Genomic DNA, 21,115 nt, shown 5'->3' on the forward strand with positions numbered 1-21,115 from the left:
AATATATGGGGTCGAGTTGCTGATTAACCGTGTATATTGCAGAATGGAAGCTGGAGAGTCTCTCATTTTATAATCTAATTCTATGCCCCGCTCATTGATACCAATAATCAAATTATGCCTCACATGAGACATACATGCGTGTGTGTGTGAATTTCTTTACCTTAGTACGACAATGAACTGCTGCGCTTACCCTATCCAAATCAATCATTGCCAATCTGCTTCTATATTAATTGAATGGACAGAGAAACTATTTTTGATATTGCATCTCAAAAAACTCCATAATTCACCACCTCGGGTATAGCTACATACTGTTTTCTTTACATTGGTGACGTCTGCCATTAGCAGTTTATCACACCCAGGCAACAAAAGTCTCCAAAGATTTATCTCGATATTTCTCAAATGTTACCATTGTTATTTGCTGGCACAATCTTATGAACTCTTCAGTATTGCCTTTGAGTTAGGTCTTGTTAATCAGCGTTTTATAAGATTGGCAAATTTTTCAACAATCTTTGACCCCGTTTGGAACTGACAAATTTCAAGAATTGAATCATCACTTTTTATTAATGTTTGGAACCTCGGTTATATTATTAAAATTCAATGTTTTATTGGGAAAAAAAAAGGGGGATTTGTGGGAATTTGTTGTTTCCAAAAGAATATTCTTGATGGTAGTTTGATTGACTTGTGGGAGTTGAGATGAGAGTATGTGTTCGATTTCCATATTAAGGAGAGGTTTAAAGTATTAATCCTGAACCCAGCCCGAATATCATTGTCGTGATTTATCCAAAAAAAAAAAAAAAAAAAAAGACTAGTCGTCTTGCTATTTTGGAATTTGGGTGGAGTGGCTTCAATTTCTGCAAATCTGGAGTCTAGCTTACTTGAGTCCAGTCATTTATACACAAATCATGCCATCACTTTCTCTCTCTCTATCTCTCTAATTTGTTATTTCTAACTCAAACAATGGGAGTAGCCATGGGATTCCAAGAAAGAATGAAAGAAAACTGCTACTTTATTGCATTATATTAGGATTATTACTTTGGACTCTCATAGAAGTATTCATATCAAGGGTATAGATAACACATAATTGATATTATTGCAAAATTAAAAATTAAAATGAATTCTCTACTGTCGCTAGAAAACACAATTCAATCAACGAAATTCAATTGAGCAGGATGACAAGATTATCATATTCTTTGAGTGGGCAGGAATAATTGGAGAAAGATCAATTTTTGCATCCACAACATTGATGAGCGAGAAGCATCAAACAGAGAAATACATAAAATCCCCTTTGCAGAATAGTGATAGACAAAGTTTAATTATTGGGGAGATGGGAAAGGGGGGTAATTAACAGTGTGTTCAGACAACAGAAACATAAAAACATAAAAACATAAACATAGTATGATCCGAATACAGAGGATGATAAGATAATTAAATAATTAATTAAGAACACGGCCAACAACAGGGTACTTAGCTTGGAACTTGTTCTCCCAATCATTGAGAACCCCGATCTCTTTGTCAGAGAGACCATCGAGTGAGGGAGAGATGTCTTCATCGTTCTTGCTCATCTTGGCGAGGGCTCTGCTGGCGTCTTTGCCGGCGAACATGCAATAGGGGCCACCGGGGCCATAGAAGGATTTTCCGGCGGTGACGTCGAACACGCGCCCCTTCAAAGCCACGTATATGGGCTTCGATGGGTCGGTGCCGTTGTATTGGCTCAGTTGCTGGGGTGTGAACTCCATTGCCTCTACGCAGCGTTGATGAGAATGAGATGCGATTATCACATCACAAACTAATATCAACACCTTCTTTCACCTTTCGACATTTATTGGGAATCGATCCTCTCTTATCATGATTACGTGGAGGATGTAATAATTAAAGGAATCCATGCTATTATGATAAAATTTTATATTATTTACTCATGTAAAATTTATATATATATATATATATATATATATATATATTAAATATGTAGAGTTTAATTATTATTAATTGAAAAAAAGTTGCATGTAAAAATTTCACATAATCAAGTGAAATTTTAAAATAAGAGAATTCACTCTCAATAATTAATGAACAAAAAAAATATTAAAATAAAATGTGATAGAATCAAGCTACTAAAATTGGTGAAGTGATGAAAATTTAAATAATTTATATTAAATTATTTATTCAATTCTCAGCGTTAAATTTTTTTTGAGAAAAATAATTAGATTAGATTCTCTTACTTTACATAATCATATTAACTAGTACATGACAACTCTCATATTTATTTCACATCACCTTCACCCACCGTTTCACCCAACCACTTTTTTTAACAGTAAAAGGGAAGATAATATTGATATTTTCTTTTTTTTTTAATCTTTAATAATTAACAAATTATTCGATTAATTGGATTGGAGCAGCATAGAAATTCATCTTATTAAAATTTTAACATGATTAGAAATTGAATCAGAATTCAAAATCACAGGTTAAGTCAAAATTTCTTTTATCACATTCATTACACTATTTCTTTTCATCTTAAAATTTCATGGTAACATTGTTATTTGAAAATTGTGTGTATTTTTCATAGATATTATTAATTAAGTAGTGTTTTATTAAAATTTATAAATATGAGGCATGATATACTTACCACCAAAAAAGTTTACCACATTTACAACCAACCTGATCTCCGTTGATTTTCATCAATCTAGCGGTTATAATTTATTGAGAATTAATAATTAATTAATAAATGCAACCCAATAAATTATAACCGCTAGATTGACGGAAATCAACAGAGATCAGGTTGAAAGTAAATGTGATAAACTTTTTTGGTTGTAAGTATATCATTTCCCTATAAATATTTATAAAAGATAGATAAATACAAAAATTTTAAAATATTATTTATAATTTTAATATAAGAGTATTTATTTTGTGAAAAATATGCTAGGGTCTTTGACTAAAGGCAAGGCGCCAGGTCTTCACCCAAATTAGGTGAGAAGTATGTCAGGGTCCCAACACGCAGATGGACGAGCGTGGCGGGCAAGTACAGCCCAAGGGTTAAGGATGCGATTGGGAAGCTGGAATATAGAAACCTTAATGGGGTGTTTGGTTCAAGTTTTTGGAGAGGATTACCGGTAATCCTTCTTTGGTAAATGTAATTACCACGTTTGGTAGAAGGAATAAATTACGATTCCCGGATATCCAAGGATTACCGGTAATTTGATTTATAAAGAAAAGTCACTATTCAGATTACCAAAAATAATATGATAAATAGGAATACCAATCAGAATACCAAGTGAAAGGAAAGCACAACAATAAATTTTGAGACAAAAATACCCCAATACACATAAAAATCTAGACCCAATCTATCAATTACAAAAGTAAAAATAGTTTGGGGTTATTTTTGTAAAATAACCTCATATTCCAAGTCATATTTCGTTCTAAACCAAATATGGAATCAGTAATTTTTACCCAATATTCCCGGTAATATTTTGGCGAACCAAACACATCTTTCGTAAGATTCCAAGTAAACTCAATTTCTACTGAATTCTCATTAATCATGATTCCCGGTCACCAAAAAATTTCTCCTGTACCAAACACACCCTAAGAGGTAAATTGAGGGAGTTAGCAAATATTTTTGCTAGAAGGAAAGTGAATATTGTTTGCTTGCAGGAAACTAAGTGGGCTGGAGAAAAGGCCAAGGAAGTGGATGGAACTGGTTTCAAGTTATGGTACACAAGTATAAACAAGAGTCGAAATGGTGTTGGAATTATGATCGATACAAGTTTCAGAGATAAAGTCGTGGACGTCAAAAGGAAAGGCGACAGGATTATTCTGGTTAAGCTTGTAGTGGGTGATTTAATCTTGAATATCCTCAGTGTGTATGCACCCCAAGTTGGACTGTAACCAAATGATAAAAGCCAGTATTGGGAAGACCTGGATGAGGTTTTGATGGGAATACCACGAGAGGAGAAGATTTTCTTAGGAGGAGATCTAAATGGTCATGTTGGTAAAAGCAATGGAGGTGTTGATAGAATTCATGGAGGTTTTGGCTATGGGACGAGAAACGAGATTGGAGAAGATATATTGAATGTTGCACTAGCTTACGATTTGATGCTAGCGAACACCTTTTTTTCGAAAAAGGGAGTCACATCTAATCACATATCATAGTGGCCAAAATCATAGTCAGATTGATTTCTTCATGGATAGAAGAGAAGATAGAACTTCTTGTGTCGACTGTAAGGTCTACCCTGGAGAGTGTGTCGCTACGCACCATAAGTTGATAGTCCTGGAGGTTCGGTTCAACAAAATACTTACAATGAGGAAGAAGACCCAGAACCCAAGGATAAGATGGTGGAAGCTTAAGGAGGGAAAAGAGAAAGAGTTCAATGAAAGAATGTTGCACGAAGGACGTTTGGAGTTTGATGGAGGAGAAATGCAATATGGAATGAGATGGCTATGTGTATTTAGAATATGGGAAGGAGGGTGTTAGGAGAAAGCAAAGGAAATATATTTCATACAAAGAAAACATGGTGGTGGAATAGAATGGTGCAAGAGGCAATTAAACATAAGAAGGAATGCCTTAGATCTTTGCATAAAAGTCCCAGCGAAGAGAACTTGCAAAAGTTTAGATTGGCGAGAAAAAATGCAAAGAAAGCAGTGCGAGAAGCTAGAGGCAAGGTTTTCGTTGATTTGTATAAAAATCTTTGGAGAAAGGATGGTGAAAAAGGTATATATAAACTTGCCAAAATAAGGGATAAGAAAAGTAAATACCTCACCCAGGTTAGATGCATCAAGGATAAAAATCAAAAACTTTTGGTGAGAGATAAAGATGTAAATGAAAGATGGATGAACTACTTCAACAAGCTGTTTAATGGGGATGGCGATATAAACGAGGCGGGCTTGGAGGATGCTTATGATGAATTGAATAGAAGATTTATGCGCAGGATTAATACACATGAAGTTAAGGAGGCTTAAAGAGGATGAAGTCTAATAAAGCCTTGGGACCTAATGGTTTCCCTATTGAAGTGTGGAGAGGCTTGGGGGGTGTGGCAATAAAATGGTTGACCAATCTTTCCAATAAGATTCTTCAAACAAATAAGATGCTTGATGTATGGAGGAAAAGTATGATTGTGCCTATTTACAAAAACAAGGGAGATATACAAAATTGTTCTAACTATAGAGACATTAAGCTAATGAGTCATACTATGAAGTTGTGGGAGAAGGTTATTGAACATCGCTTGAGGAGAGATACCAAGGTTTCTGTAAATCAATTTGGATTTATGCCGGGAAGATGTACCATGGAAGCCATTTTCTTGATGCGACAATTAATGAAAAGATATCGAGAAAAGAAGAAGGACTTACATATGGTGTTCATAGATCTTGAGAAAGCATACGACAAGGTTCCAAGGAAAGTTTTATGGTAGGTTCTTGAGAAGAGAAAAGTATCATCAAAGTATGTAAAGGCAATCAAGGATATGTATGATGAGGCTACTACATCTGTGAAAGCTTGTAACGGAACATCAAGTTATTTTCCCATCACGGTAGGTGTACACCAAGGTTCGGCTCTAAGTCCTTATCTCTTTGCCTTAGTTATGAATGAACTAACAAAAGATATTCAAGAGGAAGTGCCATGGTGTATGCTTTTTGCAGATGATATTGTGCTTATTGATGAGAACAAAGACGATGTTAATAGAAAACTTGAATTGTGGAGAAGCACGTTGGAATCTAAAGGATTCACATTAAGTCGTAGCAAGACTGAGTATTTGAAGTGTGAGTTCTCTCTGGTAAGAGATGTAGACCAAGATCTCGTGCATCTAAGTGGTCAAGAGGTACCCAAGAAAGATGCTTTTAGATAACTGGGATCCATTTTGCAAAAAGGTGGAGAGATTGATGAGGATGTAAATCATATAATCAGAGCAGGGTGGATAAAATGGTGTAGTGCATCTGGGTTTTTGTGTTATCGCAAAATCCCCCTTAAGTTAAAAGAAAAATTCTATAGAACAGCAGTAAGACCTGCAATGCTATATGGAGCTGAATGTTGGCCAGCACATAGGCAACATGAGCATAAAATGAGAGTAGCAGAGATGAGGATGTTAAGGTGAATGTGTGGTTATACGAGGATGGATAAGATAAGAAATGAAGATATTCGACGAAAGGTAGGAGTACTACCGGTGGCCGAAAAGATGAGAGAACATAGATTGATGTGGTTTGGGGAAGGCCCCTGGATGCTCCCGTAAGAACAAAAGTTTATTACCAAGAGCTCAACAAAAAAAAAGATAGAGGTAGACCGAAACTTACTTGGGGGAAGGTAGTAAAACAAGATTTAATGGAGTGAGATATAGATTGGCGGACGGTATGCCTTAGAACGGAATGGATAAAAACTATAAACATGGTGGAGGGTTAGACCTGTTGTTATTCCTATGTTCCAGATGGTCCCTTTTTAGTCCTTTTCCTCTTCATTTTCCTTTCTTCATCTTTTCTCCTTCTTTTTTACTTTATATATATATATATATATATATATATATATATATATATATATATATATATATAGAGAGAGAGAGAGAGAGAGAGATAGAGGTAGAATCCTTTGACATCAGTGTCAAATTTCAAATTTGACACCTCATCTGAGAGCCATAAGATAAAAAAAATCAATGGTGTCACATGCTTACAAATCAGAGCCATTGATTTTTTTTGATCTGATGGCTCAGATGAGGTGTCAAATTTGAAATTTGACACTGGTGTCAAAGGATCCTACCTCATATATATTTATATTACTATTTTATTTATTTATTTCTATTTCTATTTTTATTTTTTTCAACCTTTTTCGTATTTTTTATTTAGATTCATCTACTACCGACCACAATTAATTTGGGATAAAGATATTGTTGATATTGATGATGTTGATCTATTTTGTGATACTCCAATATAAAACACATACTTTGGAATAATGTGACAAAATATAAATAACTTAATTATATTAGTCCCTTAGCATATCCTCTTAATAATGCAAAATCAAAATCCAAACCATGGCCAAAAGTTGAGATTCTATGCTTGGGAACTATTCAGGTACCATTTGGTCTTGTTTGCCCGAAAATACCTTCCCTTCCCTGTTACAGGGAATGGTAGGTATTATATCTACCTTTCCTGGGTAGCTGTACACTGTTGAATCTTCCAGTGGAAGAAGCCAATCTCCCTGTCTCGGCTTATGTCACTGGCTAGAAACTTCTTTGTCTGACAAGCTCGTGAAGGAAAGGAAACTGCAGTAAGTTCATCATTTATTGATCTTGTATGAGCATGGTGCTCAGGCTCAGTAACAATCTTACTTGTTACTTCATCCTCACTAGCCCTACATTCAAAACCAAAATTAATTTACAACAGTATAACATGAATTTTCAACTCCTCCTATCCTACCCTCCCGATTCAAAGTATGCATAATAGAACAATTTAGACAGGCACTTATTTTCCAAACTGCAAACTTTGAAATACTTCCACCCATTACACACCTTGTTTATGCAGCTCTTTATTATGTGCTAATTGAAGTGCCTCCTAGGACTTGACGATTAAATACAACTTAGGTTGGTTAGTCTCATTTGATGATCTTGTTAAAATTGGAAGTGTTGTAGCAATCTAAATAATTTCTGAAAAACCAGTCTTTATTAGCTGTATCAAAATTCTAAAGTTCACACGAGAAAACTTTTAAAATTTCGTGAACACACTATTCACCTCCTCTAGTGTGTTCCTTTGCATCCTTTCCATAGAAACCACTTGACCAACACTTATTCTTTGTGGGTCATGCGTAGTGTTTACCAAATATACTAGCAAAAGGTACCTACAAAAGGGATAGGGAGCTAGGTATTTTTTATGTTTATTGACAAGATAAAAAATATAGCCAGAACCAAAATACCTGTCCAGCAATACAATCATTCAAAATAATGGGGAGGCCCTGAATCATGGTCTCTGCAGTCGTCCATGGACCCGCCTAAAAATGAAAAATTTGTTAGTTACAATCATGATGAGATAGATAGGAAAACGTTAGTCTTCAAAATGAGTAGATACCTTTGTAATGATGCAGTCCATATAATAAAATATGGGATTCGTATGCACTGTGCACTCTAGGCCTTAGGATTCAATAACATATGGGCTTTTGGGTTCCCTTGGTATTGTTGAGCCGAAGAAGAACAATTCCAAAAGAACATGGCTTAGGAGGCAGATGAAACCAAACAAATTGGGTAGCTGACCCCAAAAAAAACTGCATGAGGAAAGACTGCTTGGATTTAGATTGAGGGTCAGACTTGGCATGTGTCCCAATCCCAATCGAGCAATTTCAAACGGAACGCAGTTCCACTTGTTTACAAAACTCACATATTGGCTGTTTGCTATATCCTCTCAATTGTTTCATAGCTTCTCATATTTCATTTAATTATATATTATCTCAATTTAATAATTTATATAGCTAAGCAATGTCATAGGTTATCTTTTTATTAAAAGAATTTAATATATTTATTATGGGTTTAAAGTTTCTCGTGTCATTTCCTAAACATATATAAAAATATGTGGGAATGGTGTGAGAGAAGAAAGAGAGAAAAAAAAATTTAAACCCCACACATTTATGTATATAAAAAATAATTTTATCTTTTACCAGAAAAAACTTTAAACACATTTATTATTCACAACTTGTTACGCTAAGTTACTCATTTGGGTTTTTTACATTTATTTATTCCACAATACTATATAAACAGTATTTTATATACTAAACATTTACTATGATATATGATTTGTATATTTAATAATAGGAAATAAAATTATTTCTTATATACATAAAAAAAATATATGAAGTCTATATTTTCTTTTTTTCTCTCTCTTTTTTTTACACGAATCCTATATATTTTTAGGAGAAGGATATACTTACCACAAAAAAGTTTACAACCTTTACAACCAACCTAATCACCATTGATTTTCGTCAATTTAACGGTTATCATTTATTGGAAATTATTGAGTCGTATTTATTAATTAATTATTAATTTCTAATAAATTATAACCGTTAGATTGACAGAAATCAATTATGATTAGGTTGGTTGTAAACGTGATAAACTTTTTTGGTTGTAAGTATATCTTGTCCCATATTTTTATATTATATATATTGATATAGAAAATAATTTTATCTAATAAAACATGAGAAACTTCATGCCCATAATTTATATAATATATTGTTTATTAGATATAGGGTTTGCTTTTTCTAAAGTGAACGTAAATAGCTTATTTACATTGAGCTCAAAACACGTCATTTTAAGACGGAAATCACGATATTTTTGTAATTATAATTTATTTTAGAATTATAATAATCCTTTTCATTATAATTTTTTAAGTGAACGTAGATAACAACTTATCTACGTTCACTCTACAAACATTAAAGCCCTTAAATTTAATTAAATTTTAGCGCTGGACTAGCAAAAACGGTTTTGTGTTCTTTCCATCTTGACAATTTTTCTTTCTAAAAAAATCACAATATTAACATTGATACTTGTGCAAGCAAGCACAAGAAGCAACGTGCAATATTCGTGTTCTTGTCTGCAGGGAGCGCTTCATTTTTGCGCCGAGAACCATCGATCAATCACAAACTGATATCTGATTATTGAAGGTTGAAACTTGAAAAAGAAAATGGATAGATTTGTATCTTGTAGTAGTGGGTCAGCGCTTATTCCAAAAGCAATGCACGCTACAAGTTTCTTCACATCACCAATTGGAATTGCAGAAACTGTGGGTGGTAACAGTAGAATTTCTCGGATGCGGGTCCGGGTTTCTATGGTGGACTCCTCGGCTGATTTCGCTAGGCGCATGGAACGAACCTGGTTAATCTCTCAGGTTCAAACTCTCTCATTTTTTCTTTCTCTCTTTCTCTTTCACACTTTCCTTCATATTTATACATATTCTCCAAATTTCAGCATTTTCCGACCCTAATTTTTTGTTATCCTATACTAAACATACATAATGCATATTTATACGAAGCTTTAGGGTTTTAATTTATTTATTTGCATGAACACAAACAAAAGGGTTCAATTCAATTTTAATGTAACGCAACCTACCACGCCCAATCCCTGCTTTGTGCTGCTTAATTTGGGGTGTATCGATTTGATCAGAGGATCCCTGTTCAAAAATTTGAATCTCATAACCATTCATTTTAGTTCAAGTGTTTTGTTTCTGTTTTATTGCTTATACATGGCAAGTTCCGTACAAGCACTTTATTAAGCCTTACGGCTATGCTGATCAGTGATTGATCAGTTATCCTCTGAAGGCTCCTTTTTCAATGTGTTTGGCTGCTTGGTAGGAAGTTTTGACTGATCATGGGCATAGGGTTGTCACTTTCCATGATTGGTTGTATTACTGTATAGGTTGCATCTGGTATGACTTTTGAGTCCATTCTAGAAACAATTGCAACTTCTACGTTATATCATTTATTAGGAAAACTTGTGGCTGGAGAAGAAAAAAAAGTAAATACTAAATAGAAGTTAGAACATATTTATCAAAGGACACCATTATTATCACTGTGATTTTTAAATCGTTGAATTGAAAGTATTGGCCATACCTTTGTCATATGGTTATATTTTTAATAGAGTCAGACATAAATCTTGCATAGTTATTGTGGTAGAAACTTTGTATGACCAGATGATTTTTCATAGTCTGCAACTCTAGCCTAGTAATTGCCAACTTAAAAGTTGCTGCTGGCGACAAATGAATGAAACCATATACCAAGTTTACAATTATCTCTTAGTCCTGCTCTGAGGAGTGCTTCAGAGCATAATTGTTAGAATATAATGATTTGTGATTTGAATTGCGTGATTTGACACGATTCAACAAGGCAACAATTCATATCATGTGATGAACCGGAGATGGCTTTGAATCGTGCAAATACATGCATGAAGGGGTTCAACTTCATATCACCAATACGAATTGTATGTTTCAATGATTCATTACTCTTTTTTTGCTTTTCTATCCTTAATTCTTGTAAAAGAAATTAAAAAGTCAAAGAAGCTTAAATCCTTAAATGAAAAGGAACTAAAAGAGCACTACTTAATGCACACTATTTGATTATTCCATTGCTTTTCTCTCACTCTATGCATCCTATTTGGCTATTCCATTACTCTATTTTTATTCTTTTGAAACGGAGACTTTACATAGTCACTCACTCACTCATTCTATATGCACCTTATTTGGCTATATCTTCGCTTTGTTTTCGCTCTTTTGAAACCTAGGCATTATGCAGTCATTTTATGTGACTCAGTTATATGATTCTGGATGTTTTATTAGACTTATGGTCAAGTTATTTTGTCCCTACATAATTTTGAATTATTTATATGATGTAGTTCAATTTATTTTTCATTGTGTATTTGAATGTTACGATTCTATGATTTACAATTCACGATTCAAAAATTGGCATGGTGATTCATGATTTAAATTGTGATTTGATAACTTACTTCAAAGTAATCTTAAAATTAAATACATTATGATAGTGCCATGCTGGTCCTTGATTTCTCTCATATTTATGATGCTTGCAGCAACCAAGGCCAATCGTGTGTTCATCTTGCAACTCAAAAGGGCATATTGAATGCAAATGGTGTGGGGGTACTGGTTTTTTTATTCTTGGTGATAACATGCTTTGTGAAGTCCCATCTAGAAACACTAGCTGTATTATTTGCACTGGGAAGGTACCTTTATGATGAAAGTTTAATCTGAATTTCAGTTCATCTATACTGTTGCCCTACCTAACATTTTTCTTCGCTGTACGCTCTCATCGTACCAATCTATAAGAGACTTATTGTGTCGTTGATTTGTTATTATTCAGGGATCAATGTGCTGCTCTGATTGTCAAGGAACAGGCTTTCGTGCAAAGTGGTTGGAAGAACCTCCTACTTCGTAGTAGCAAAACTAGTGCTTAAATGGTGGAGCATATTTCAAGTCGTGAGAATTGAAGTTATATAATACCTCATTTTTCACCTGTCTGACAGATGCGGCAGCCTCTTTAACGACAGATTACTCTACATTGAACAATATTGTCTAGTTATTCCTTTTTTAACAAACGCTTACATTTTACTGGAAGCATTCAATTGGTATTTTTTTTATGTATTATTGACATGTACAAGTGTCGTTGTTTTACGAAAATGAAATGTGAAGCAGCAGTTTTGAAAGTTTTGATCGGTTTGTATTTTATGGGAACCTTTAAGTTGAGGTTTAGTGAAAAAATCATACTGATTTTAAAATCTAACAATTTCCTCCTTGACCTTTTTGGATCCAAAATAGAGTAAAATCCCAGTATTTTTTTTTTAATTAAGATAAATATATCGGAGGGTTTTATTGGCAGACTATACCCTCCCCCTGAGAACTCAGATAAGATTGTTCCGCTTAAATAACAGAGAAGGAGACGAGACTAGAAGATATCATCCTTCCATGTAATAAATCATTAAATAAAATAGGAGTGTTCGTTTGAAAACGACTATTTTATACACCTTGTCACTCACAATCTCCTATGTGTCCTAATAAAGTTTGTTGTATTCATTGCAATGGCGGTTGAGCATGCATACACTCCAACAGAGCACAGAGAAGCAGATACCAAGAGAAGTGCTTTCCATTGTCTCCCAGATACCAGAATTGCCAATGCGGCTAATGCAACGGCCACAGCTGAAAGGGAGTTTTTCCAAGCTTGGAAAGCTTTAACAACTGTTCTACATCCTTTGCAATGTATTACATGCCTAAAATATCTATTGGCTAAATTTGGGGCATGCATTGTTCCAATGCCCCCCTTGGCAGGTAAGGAAGCTGATAGTCCTGCAATGAGTCCAGCAGGTGCATGTTCAACCACAGCAGGCTCTTTTGGCAAGGAAATAGTGCTGTGACCAAAATGATATGGCATCCCATGCCCCACTTTGTCCATCCACTTCCGGTATTCAGCAACCCATGTATCTGATGACTTTAGATTCATGTACAGTTCCTTTGTTGGAACCTTCTCTTTCAAAAGAATTTCGTTTTGGGATGATAAGAATCCCATGTCTTGCTCAAACACCTTGCTTGCATTCTGATGGAAGTACCATTCAGGAAACAGTTTTGCTACTGGAGATCTTTTTGTTGTTCCAAATCTCACTACCAGCATGGATTTCCCTTGCCCAGTTGGTCTGCAAAGAAACAGACCACTGAAGTAGTGTCTTTCACCATTTTTATCAACAATTTCCCTGTTATTTTGTAGAACACAAGGAGCCTCAAACCGTAAGAAGCTAGACATAGAACCATCCTTCTCTTTGCCCCACCAACCTGCAAACCCTCTATCAGTTCGTTCAGTCACCTCAAAACACAGAGGCTGTGCATCCTCTCTTTTTGCAGTCCAATCCGTTCTATCATGTGAGATTGGGACATGAGCAGGATCCATCAGGTTTTCCAGAAGAATAGAGTGATCATATGGGAGTTCATGAGTTGTTGAAACATCTTGAAACCCTGGCCTTGCAAAGTTCTCAAACCAAGGTATTTTACCAACATTTGGAGGGGTCTTTCTAGACATCCATACCCAAATAACACCTTGAGAGTCCCTTACCTCATATGTTGCAACACAGGCTGACCGAGGGATTTTGGCATCAGCTGGAAGCTGTTGTAAACACAAAAAGAGTGATAAACATCATGTGGCATTAAGCTTGGAAGCAACTATATGGGCATTTGATTTAACTGTAGGAGGGTAACCAACCTGAGGTATCTTCACACATTTGCCCTCACCTTCGAATTGCCATCCATGGTATAGGCACTCGAGCCTTCCATCAATCAACTGGCCTTCGGATAGTTTTGCTAATCTGAATCATAAAAAAGATAAGGTCCAGCATTTTGACAAAAAATGGAATCAGAATTTCATAGGCTCCCAATTTTGCAGGCATCTTTATCTCATTTGGCATATAATTTCAACCCCCATGTCAACTAAGAAACAAGGACACTTCACAAGTACACTTTTAACAGTAAAATTAAGTTGATAAATAATCAGTGATACAGACCCATTTCAAATTAAATTCAGGCTGCTTGACTGTTTTTTAAGGCTAAGACAATCTCTTCTCTTCTAATAGAAGCTACAAAACTTGCACCAATTGAGAAAACTCGAGCACATAATCATGTTATTTTCATTTAATCAAATTGCATGCAGCTTCTTTAGCTAAAGTAATTATGAATTCCTCATGTGTCTTCCTTATATGATGTGCATGTGATCACAGATAGCATTTGAAAGCAAACTATAAGCCTAAGAGTAGAATTATAACGTTAGGAAGTGGAAGAAACCAAGAACAAAACAGTTACCTGTGGGGGCAACGATCTTCATAACAGCGAAAATTTCCATTGCCATCCCTGAACAACACTAGCTGTTTGTCAAACACATTTAGACCGAGGGGTGCATCATCGGGAACATTCTGAGTGAGGTACAAAGGGTACCATTCTTCTGTCCAATCATAGTCAGCAACAACCCTTTCACCTCTTCGCTCCTCGTCGGTGGAAGGACCCACAAGAACCTTGTGATCTTCTTCCCCATCTTTGTGATCAAGCAAAGATGCAGATTTGGTATCTGCCACGACACCAAACCTGGCATGCTTCCTTCTTGGTTTGAATGAATGGGAGGAGAGAGTCCAGAGTAGTAATTGCCTCGATGGTGGAGCATAAACACGCAAAGCTAGAGAGCTTTGGCAGTGTGAAAGACATGGAATCACCAACACCATGGCTAGCTAGTGTTTGGTTTGGTTTGAAACTGTAAGAGGTAGCAGTATCCGAGGAAAAGATGTACAAGAGAAACTTGTTAATAGTTGTCAAACTTCAGGTGTGTGTTTCAGGATTCGTGTACCAGTAGTGGCCACACGTTATATTAATCATTGCAATAAGTCATGATGATAAAATTATGAGAAAAGTGTTTATAATTTTATAGTACATAAATTTTGATATTTTTAGTGAAATTATCATATTTTATTGACTTTTTACCTTCTCTGTTCTTATTTACTCTATTTTCTTGATTTTGAGATAAAAAAAAAAAAAAATCGTCAAAATATAGTAATTTTATTTAAAATAATATAAGTATGTATCTTCTAAAATGATAAATTCTTAACCCAAAAATTATAGAAGAGGGCCTCTTTGAAATAAGTTTATTTTTTTATTGTAAAAAAAAATTATTTTTATAATCAAATTTAAAGAATATATTTAAATTTTTTTTTTTGATTTAAATTTTTAATTTTTAAATAAAAAACATGAAAAGTACCTATTTTATAAAATAATGAGTAAAGTCGCTTACAAAAAAATACCGTACCTATTTTTATTCCTTAAAAAAAAAATTAATTTTTGGTCCCTATTCTTTAAAAATGTAATCCTTAGTAAATTTAATGAAGACTCCATTTACTTCATAAAGAAGGACTAATATTTGACTCTCTTTTCGTTTGTATGGGACAAAAATAGGAATAGTGTTTTTTTTATGTACCTAAGGGACTTTACTGTAAAATAATTTAAAAAAAAAAAAAAAAAAAAAAACAGAACAGAACAGAATCATGGCACCTAAGGGACTAAGATTAACTGGCAACCCAGCAAACCAAAATTAGTGAAAATTTTGTTCTTTTTGCAGTGATTGTTAGACCTATGTATGCTCTCTTGATATTATGTTTAGCTTTATCATAAACTCATTCTCTGCTTCAGGATTCCATGAATTTATTGGCTTCTATGATGTTAACGATGTATACTGTAAAACTATTTGTCTCATGTGTAATATTATACGTCAGTTGATTTAATTAATAAAAAGGCATTATGGTAATTTGACTATTAAGGGAAGTTATTCAAGGTTTAACTGCTGATAGGTGCAGTTATATAAGAGTCATATGGTCAGTTTTTTGATAAGGGTGTATGACAGAAAATAACGTTCCATCTGGGTCTGCTTATGAAAGTTATATCCTATCCCTATCAAAGAATATACAAGAACAGTGAAGGGTTAAGGCTCAGAGAAAAGGATTTCACCATCAAAGATCTTCCGCACTTATGGAGAAATGTATGTTTATGTAAAATTCATGAATTCTAAAGGTCCTATGTCATGTTCTTGAATGATTATTGTTGAACATGAATTACTGAATTACTGATGAAATGCTTACATGTGGTATCAGAGCCTGTGTTTAAGAATTTATGTTTTTCCATAAATAATTATGAATGAATTCTTAATGGGTTTGATGTTTGTCATTTTAAATGACATAAGTTATATCTTTTTAGGAGAGAGATAGACACAGCAAAACAGAAATCATGAGAGGGAGAAAGTGAGTGATTTTTTTTAATTTAAAATTCAAATTTTCTGTGTCTGTATCTCTCTTAAAATAACATAACTTTCTGTCATCTAAAATGACAAACACTTTTCCCATTCTTAATTCATGAAAAGTTAAGTTTTGAAAATTCACGATATTTCTCGTTGTTTTATTGGATGAAAGTTCGATTGAATTATTGGATGAGAGTTCGATTTTGTGTCCATGACAAAGCATTTGAAATTTCAACCGAATGCTGTTTGCAAAAACGAAAAACTAATATGGATTTGGAAAAGATATGGCTTTTCGGTAACCGTGCATCATTGTTGGATTTCATAATAAACATTTGAAATCAATTAATCGTGCATCATGAAAAGAATTTGCCATTTTTGGTTTTCTGTCCACATTTGAATAAATGGCTTTATAGTTCTTGATGTAATTTATCGGACCACTGGGTTTTATACTTTTGAGATTTCCTGTGCGTGGAATTGTGCAATACGGACCATTAATGAAACATGGGATAAAGTTGCGACTTTTTACTGGGTTATGGCGCAGGATCGCGCCAAATTGGCACTGATCCTCGCCACTTCACTGGAGATTGTACTGGATCATCGTTTGAAACTGTGCAAGAGTGGCGCTAACTCGCGTCATTTTTCTGGTCTTTGTACTGGAAAAGTGTGTCATTGTCATATGTTTATTCCATTTTATGAATTGTTGGGAAAACGTGAAAGAACATTGCTATACATGAAAGTTGGACAAAGTTTTAGAATTAATTATGGTAGATTTGTTAGTCACCAAAGTGGCCAAATCTTGAAGAGTTGTTTTAATTTCAAATATTATGAATTTTATTTCAATTACCATGACTGTGATGCTGTGAATAGTGTGATATAATTATTCATGTTGTGGTATATTGAAGTTCATTATTATAGGACAGTTAGGGATCAACCCAAAGGTTGATTATTTGTTTTATAAAATGAACATGGATATTGGTATTGTTGGCATATTTCCTTGCATTTGGACATCCAAATATGACAAATATTTATGATAGGGTTATGCATCATTGCCAAATTATGTGAAATGTATATAGCATCATTATGGTTAATGTTGTATGTTAATGGATCCCCAAAGGTGAACATTGATATGCATTGAAGTTAGAATATTTGAATCTGTGAAGTATGTTAGTACGTGACATGTATGACTCAGAGCATTAATGTTTAAACGTTATTCCTCGCAGTACCTATTGCCACACATTTCATGTTCTCAACTGTTACAGTTTTTAATGGGCTAAACTTCTCTGAATGGAAAGAGCAAATCAATTTTTACCTTGGGGTAATGGAGATGGATTTGGCTCTTAGAGAAGAGGAACCTGGTGCTATTACTCCTGAAAGCACTGAGGATGAAAGGAACCATTTTAAGTCTGATGTACATGAAAATGAGCATTGCAAGCAACATTAAGTCAGCTCTTCCACAAACTGAAAGTGCCATCGAAATGATGAAACTTGTGGAAGAACGCTCCCAAACCGCTGATAAGTCTCTTGCTGGGACACTTATGAGTACACTGACCACCATGAAGTTTGATGGTTCGCGTAATATGCATGAGCATGTTATTGAAATGACAAGCATTACGGCAAAATTGAAATCATTGAGAATGGCTATGGATGAGAACTTCCTGGTGCAGTTCGTATTGAACTCATTATCGTCTGAGTATAGTCCTTTCCAAATGAACTATAATACCATGAAAGATAAATGGAATGTGCATGAATTGCACAGTATGCTAGTTCAGGACGAAACCAGACTTAAGAATCAGGGAGCTCATTCCATCAATTATGTAAAGCATCAAGGAGCTGAAAAGAATAAAGCTAAGAAGCATGAGAAGAAAGGAGGAGGAAGAGGACCCCTAAAGGTTGATGAGGCCTCTTCTTCTAAAATCCACAAAAAGGAAAGTAATGCAAAGATGAGGTGCCATTTCTGTAAAAAGGAAGGGCATTTCAAAAAGGATTGCTTGAAACGTAAGGCTTGGTTCGAAAAGAAAGGTAAGCCTAGTGCTTATGTATGTTATGAATCAAATCTGGCTGAAGTTCCTTATACTACGTGGTGGATTGATTTTGGTTATACTACTCATGTTTCTAATACAATGCAGGGATTCCTTATAACCCAAACCATAAAGCCAAATGAAAAGTTTGTCCTTATGGGCAATAGAGTGAAAGTTCCGGAGGAAGCTGTTAGGACTTACCGTTTAATTCTCGACAGTGGATTTCATTTGGATTTATGTGAAACTCTTTATGTACCTAGTAATCTAGGAATTTAGTTTCAATTTCCAAACTTGATGTTGCTGGACACTCTTTTAAATTTGGTGGTGGTAGTTTCAGCTTGTACAAGCACAATCATTTGATTGGTAATGGTACTTTATGTGATGGATTATATAAATTATGTCTTAATAATGTTTATGCTGAAACACTTATGACTCTGCATCATAATGTTGGTACTAAACGTACCTTAATTGATGAATGTTCCGCTTACTTGTGGCACAAACTTTTGGGACACATTTCCAAAGAAAGAATGAAAAGATTGGTAAATAATGAAATCCTTCCGGATTTAGACTTCACTGATTTAAATGTTTGTGTGGATTGTATTAAAGGAAAACAAACAAAACACACAAAGAAAGGAAGAAGCACTCAGCTTCTTGAAATTATACATACTGATGTATGTGGTCCGTTTGATGTTAATGCTTTCAATAAAGAAAAATATTTTATCACTTTCATTGATGATTATTCACGTTATGGTTATGTCTATTTGCTGCATGATAAGTCTCAAGCTGCAAATGCTTTGGAGATTTATATTAATGAAGTTGAAAGGAAACTAGACAGAAAGGTGAAGATTGTCAGGTCTGATAGGGGTGGTGAATATTATGGAAGGTATAATGAAAGTGGACAACATCCGGGCCCATTTGCTAAATTTCTGGAAAAGCGTGGTATTTGTGCTCAATACACAATGCCCGGTACACCGCAACAAAATGGTGTATCAGAAAGGCGTAATAGGACCTTACTGGATATGGTTATGAGTATGTTAAGTAATTCTTCTTTACCTGTTTCATTGTGGACTTATGCTCTAAAAACTGCCATGTATGTATTGAATAGGGTTCCTAGTAAGTCAGTTCCAAAGACTCCTTTTGAACTTTGGACTAGAAGGAAACCTAGTATAAGACACCTGCATGTTTGGGGTTGTCAGGCAGAGATTAGATACTACAATCCGCAAGAAAAGAAATTGGATGCAAGGACAATCAGTGGTTATTTCATTGGTAATCCAGAAAAGATGAAAGGGTATAGATTTTACTATCCTTATCATACTACAAGGATTATTGAATCTGGAAATGCAAGGTTCATTGAGAATGGTGAAGTTAGTGGGAGTGAAACACCACGTAAAGTGGATAATCATGAAGTGAGAGTACAAGTTCCATTGCCTTGTAGCTCTAGTAAAGTTATTGTTCCTCATGCTATTGAACCAATCAATAATAATGAAGGACGAGTTAATGATCCCACTACTCATGAAGAAATCATTGTTGATGAACAGAATGAACCCATAGTAGAAGAACCACAACAAATAGCATTAAGAAGATCTCAAAGAGAAAGGAGACCTGCTATTTCTAATGATTATGTGGTATATCTACAAGAGTCTGAATTTGACATGGGTGTTCAGGATGATCTAGTAACGTTTTCACAAGCCATGAATGGAGAAAATGGTGATAATTGGTTAGATGCTATGAAAGATGAGTTGAAATCTATGGAACAGAATAAAGTTTGGGATCTTGTTGAGTTACCAGAAGGGTGCAAGAGAGTTGGTTGTAAATGGGTCTTTAAGACCAAGCGTGACTCTCATGGTAACTTGGAACGTTACAAGGTCAGACTAGTTGCAAAAGGATTCACTCAGAAAGATGACATTGACTATAAAGAAACTTTTTCACCAGTTTCAAAGAAGGATTCTTTAAGAATCATTATGGCATTGGTGGCTCATTATGATCTAGAGTTACACCAAATGGATGTGAAAACTGCCTTTCTAAATGGAAATTTAGATGAAGATGTGTACATGGACCAACCAATGGGGTTCATAGAAAAGGATAAATAGCACATGGTGTGCAAACTTAAGAAATCAATATACGAACTTAAACAAGCTTCACGACAATGGTATCTTAAGTTTAATGATACTGTTGTTTCTTTTGGATTTAAAGAAAACATCGTTCATCGATGTATATATCTGAAGATCAGTGGGAGCAAGTTTATCTTATTGATTCTGTATGTTGATGATATTTTGCTTGCAACTAACGATCTTGGTCTTTTAATTGAGACTAAGAAGTTTCTCTCCAGTAATTTCGAAATGAAAGATATGGGTGAGGCAGCTTATGTGATAGGAATAGAAATATTCTGTGATAGATCACAAGGACTGTTAGGTTTGTCTCAGAAAGCATACATTAATAAAGTTCTAGAGAGATTCAGAATGGAAAACTGCTCATCATCTCCAGTTCCAATTCAGAAAGGAGATAAGTTTAGTCTCATGCAATGTTCTAAAAGTGAATTGGAACGAAAAGAAATGGAAGCAATTTTGTATGCATCATTAGTTGGGAGCTTAATGTATGCTCAGACTTGTACGAGACCAGATATTAGCTTTGCAGTTGGGATATTGGGTAGATACCAAAGTAATCACGGTATGGATCATTGGAAAGCTGCAAAGAAAGTTCTGAGATATTTGCAAGGAACTAAAGGTCACATGCTTACTTATAGAAGGTCTAACAACCTTGAAGTGATAGGATACACAGATTCAGATTTTGCAGGATGCGTAGACACAAGAAAGTCTACATGTAGTTACCTGTACCT

The 21,115-nt window shown here is 34.7% G+C and overlaps 3 protein-coding genes and 1 long non-coding RNA gene across 4 annotated transcripts; 1 reads left to right on the forward strand and 3 right to left on the reverse strand.

Moving 5' to 3' along the window:
* Positions 1-1,205: 1,205 nt before the first annotated feature.
* LOC133308642 (probable steroid-binding protein 3) lies at positions 1,206-1,803 on the reverse strand. The gene has a single exon (XM_061509287.1). It carries the CDS (start codon positions 1,734-1,736, stop codon positions 1,434-1,436), a length of 303 nt encoding a protein of 100 aa, XP_061365271.1. The 5' UTR covers positions 1,737-1,803; the 3' UTR covers positions 1,206-1,433.
* Positions 1,804-6,927: 5,124 nt separating this feature from the next.
* Positions 6,928-8,160, reverse strand: LOC133308619 (uncharacterized). The gene is made up of 3 exons (XR_009751188.1): positions 8,029-8,160; positions 7,877-7,951; positions 6,928-7,318 (listed from the first exon to the last, which is right to left on the reverse strand). It is a non-coding gene; the product is annotated as an uncharacterized LOC133308619 (long non-coding RNA).
* A 1,353-nt stretch (positions 8,161-9,513) lies between these two features.
* On the forward strand, positions 9,514-12,131 carry LOC133308651 (protein SPA, chloroplastic). The gene is made up of 3 exons (XM_061509296.1): positions 9,514-9,834; positions 11,526-11,675; positions 11,813-12,131. Exons 1-3 carry the CDS (start codon positions 9,631-9,633, stop codon positions 11,885-11,887), a joined length of 429 nt encoding a protein of 142 aa, XP_061365280.1. The 5' UTR covers positions 9,514-9,630; the 3' UTR covers positions 11,888-12,131.
* A 260-nt stretch (positions 12,132-12,391) lies between these two features.
* LOC133308625 (protein TIC 55, chloroplastic) lies at positions 12,392-14,785 on the reverse strand. The gene is made up of 3 exons (XM_061509265.1): positions 14,290-14,785; positions 13,697-13,799; positions 12,392-13,600 (listed from the first exon to the last, which is right to left on the reverse strand). Exons 1-3 carry the CDS (start codon positions 14,700-14,702, stop codon positions 12,482-12,484), a joined length of 1,635 nt encoding a protein of 544 aa, XP_061365249.1. The 5' UTR covers positions 14,703-14,785; the 3' UTR covers positions 12,392-12,481.
* Positions 14,786-21,115: the final 6,330 nt, after the last annotated feature.

This window comes from Gastrolobium bilobum, unplaced genomic scaffold (genome assembly GCF_033153095.1).
Source record: "Gastrolobium bilobum isolate Gb01-03AN ecotype WA unplaced genomic scaffold, APGP_CSIRO_Gbil_v1 utg814, whole genome shotgun sequence".
Taxonomy (NCBI): domain Eukaryota; kingdom Viridiplantae; phylum Streptophyta; class Magnoliopsida; order Fabales; family Fabaceae; genus Gastrolobium; species Gastrolobium bilobum.

What these genes read in the sequence shown, in the direction of transcription:
- LOC133308642 (XM_061509287.1), bottom strand. Translation starts at nt 1,736, where the DNA reads ATGGAGTTCACACCCCAGCAACTGAGCCAATACAACGGCACCGACCCA.
- LOC133308651 (XM_061509296.1), top strand. Translation starts at nt 9,631, where the DNA reads ATGGATAGATTTGTATCTTGTAGTAGTGGGTCAGCGCTTATTCCAAAA. An exon ending in GAACCTGGTTAATCTCTCAG is followed by an intron (nt 9,835 to 11,525) that starts GTTCAAACTCTC and finishes TGATGCTTGCAG; the next exon opens with CAACCAAGGCCAATCGTGTG. An exon ending in GTATTATTTGCACTGGGAAG is followed by an intron (nt 11,676 to 11,812) that starts GTACCTTTATGA and finishes GTTATTATTCAG; the next exon opens with GGATCAATGTGCTGCTCTGA.
- LOC133308625 (XM_061509265.1), bottom strand. Translation starts at nt 14,702, where the DNA reads ATGGTGTTGGTGATTCCATGTCTTTCACACTGCCAAAGCTCTCTAGCT. An exon ending in GAAGATCGTTGCCCCCACAG is followed by an intron (nt 13,800 to 14,289) that starts GTAACTGTTTTG and finishes TTTATGATTCAG; the next exon opens with ATTAGCAAAACTATCCGAAG. An exon ending in AATGTGTGAAGATACCTCAG is followed by an intron (nt 13,601 to 13,696) that starts GTTGGTTACCCT and finishes TGTTTACAACAG; the next exon opens with CTTCCAGCTGATGCCAAAAT.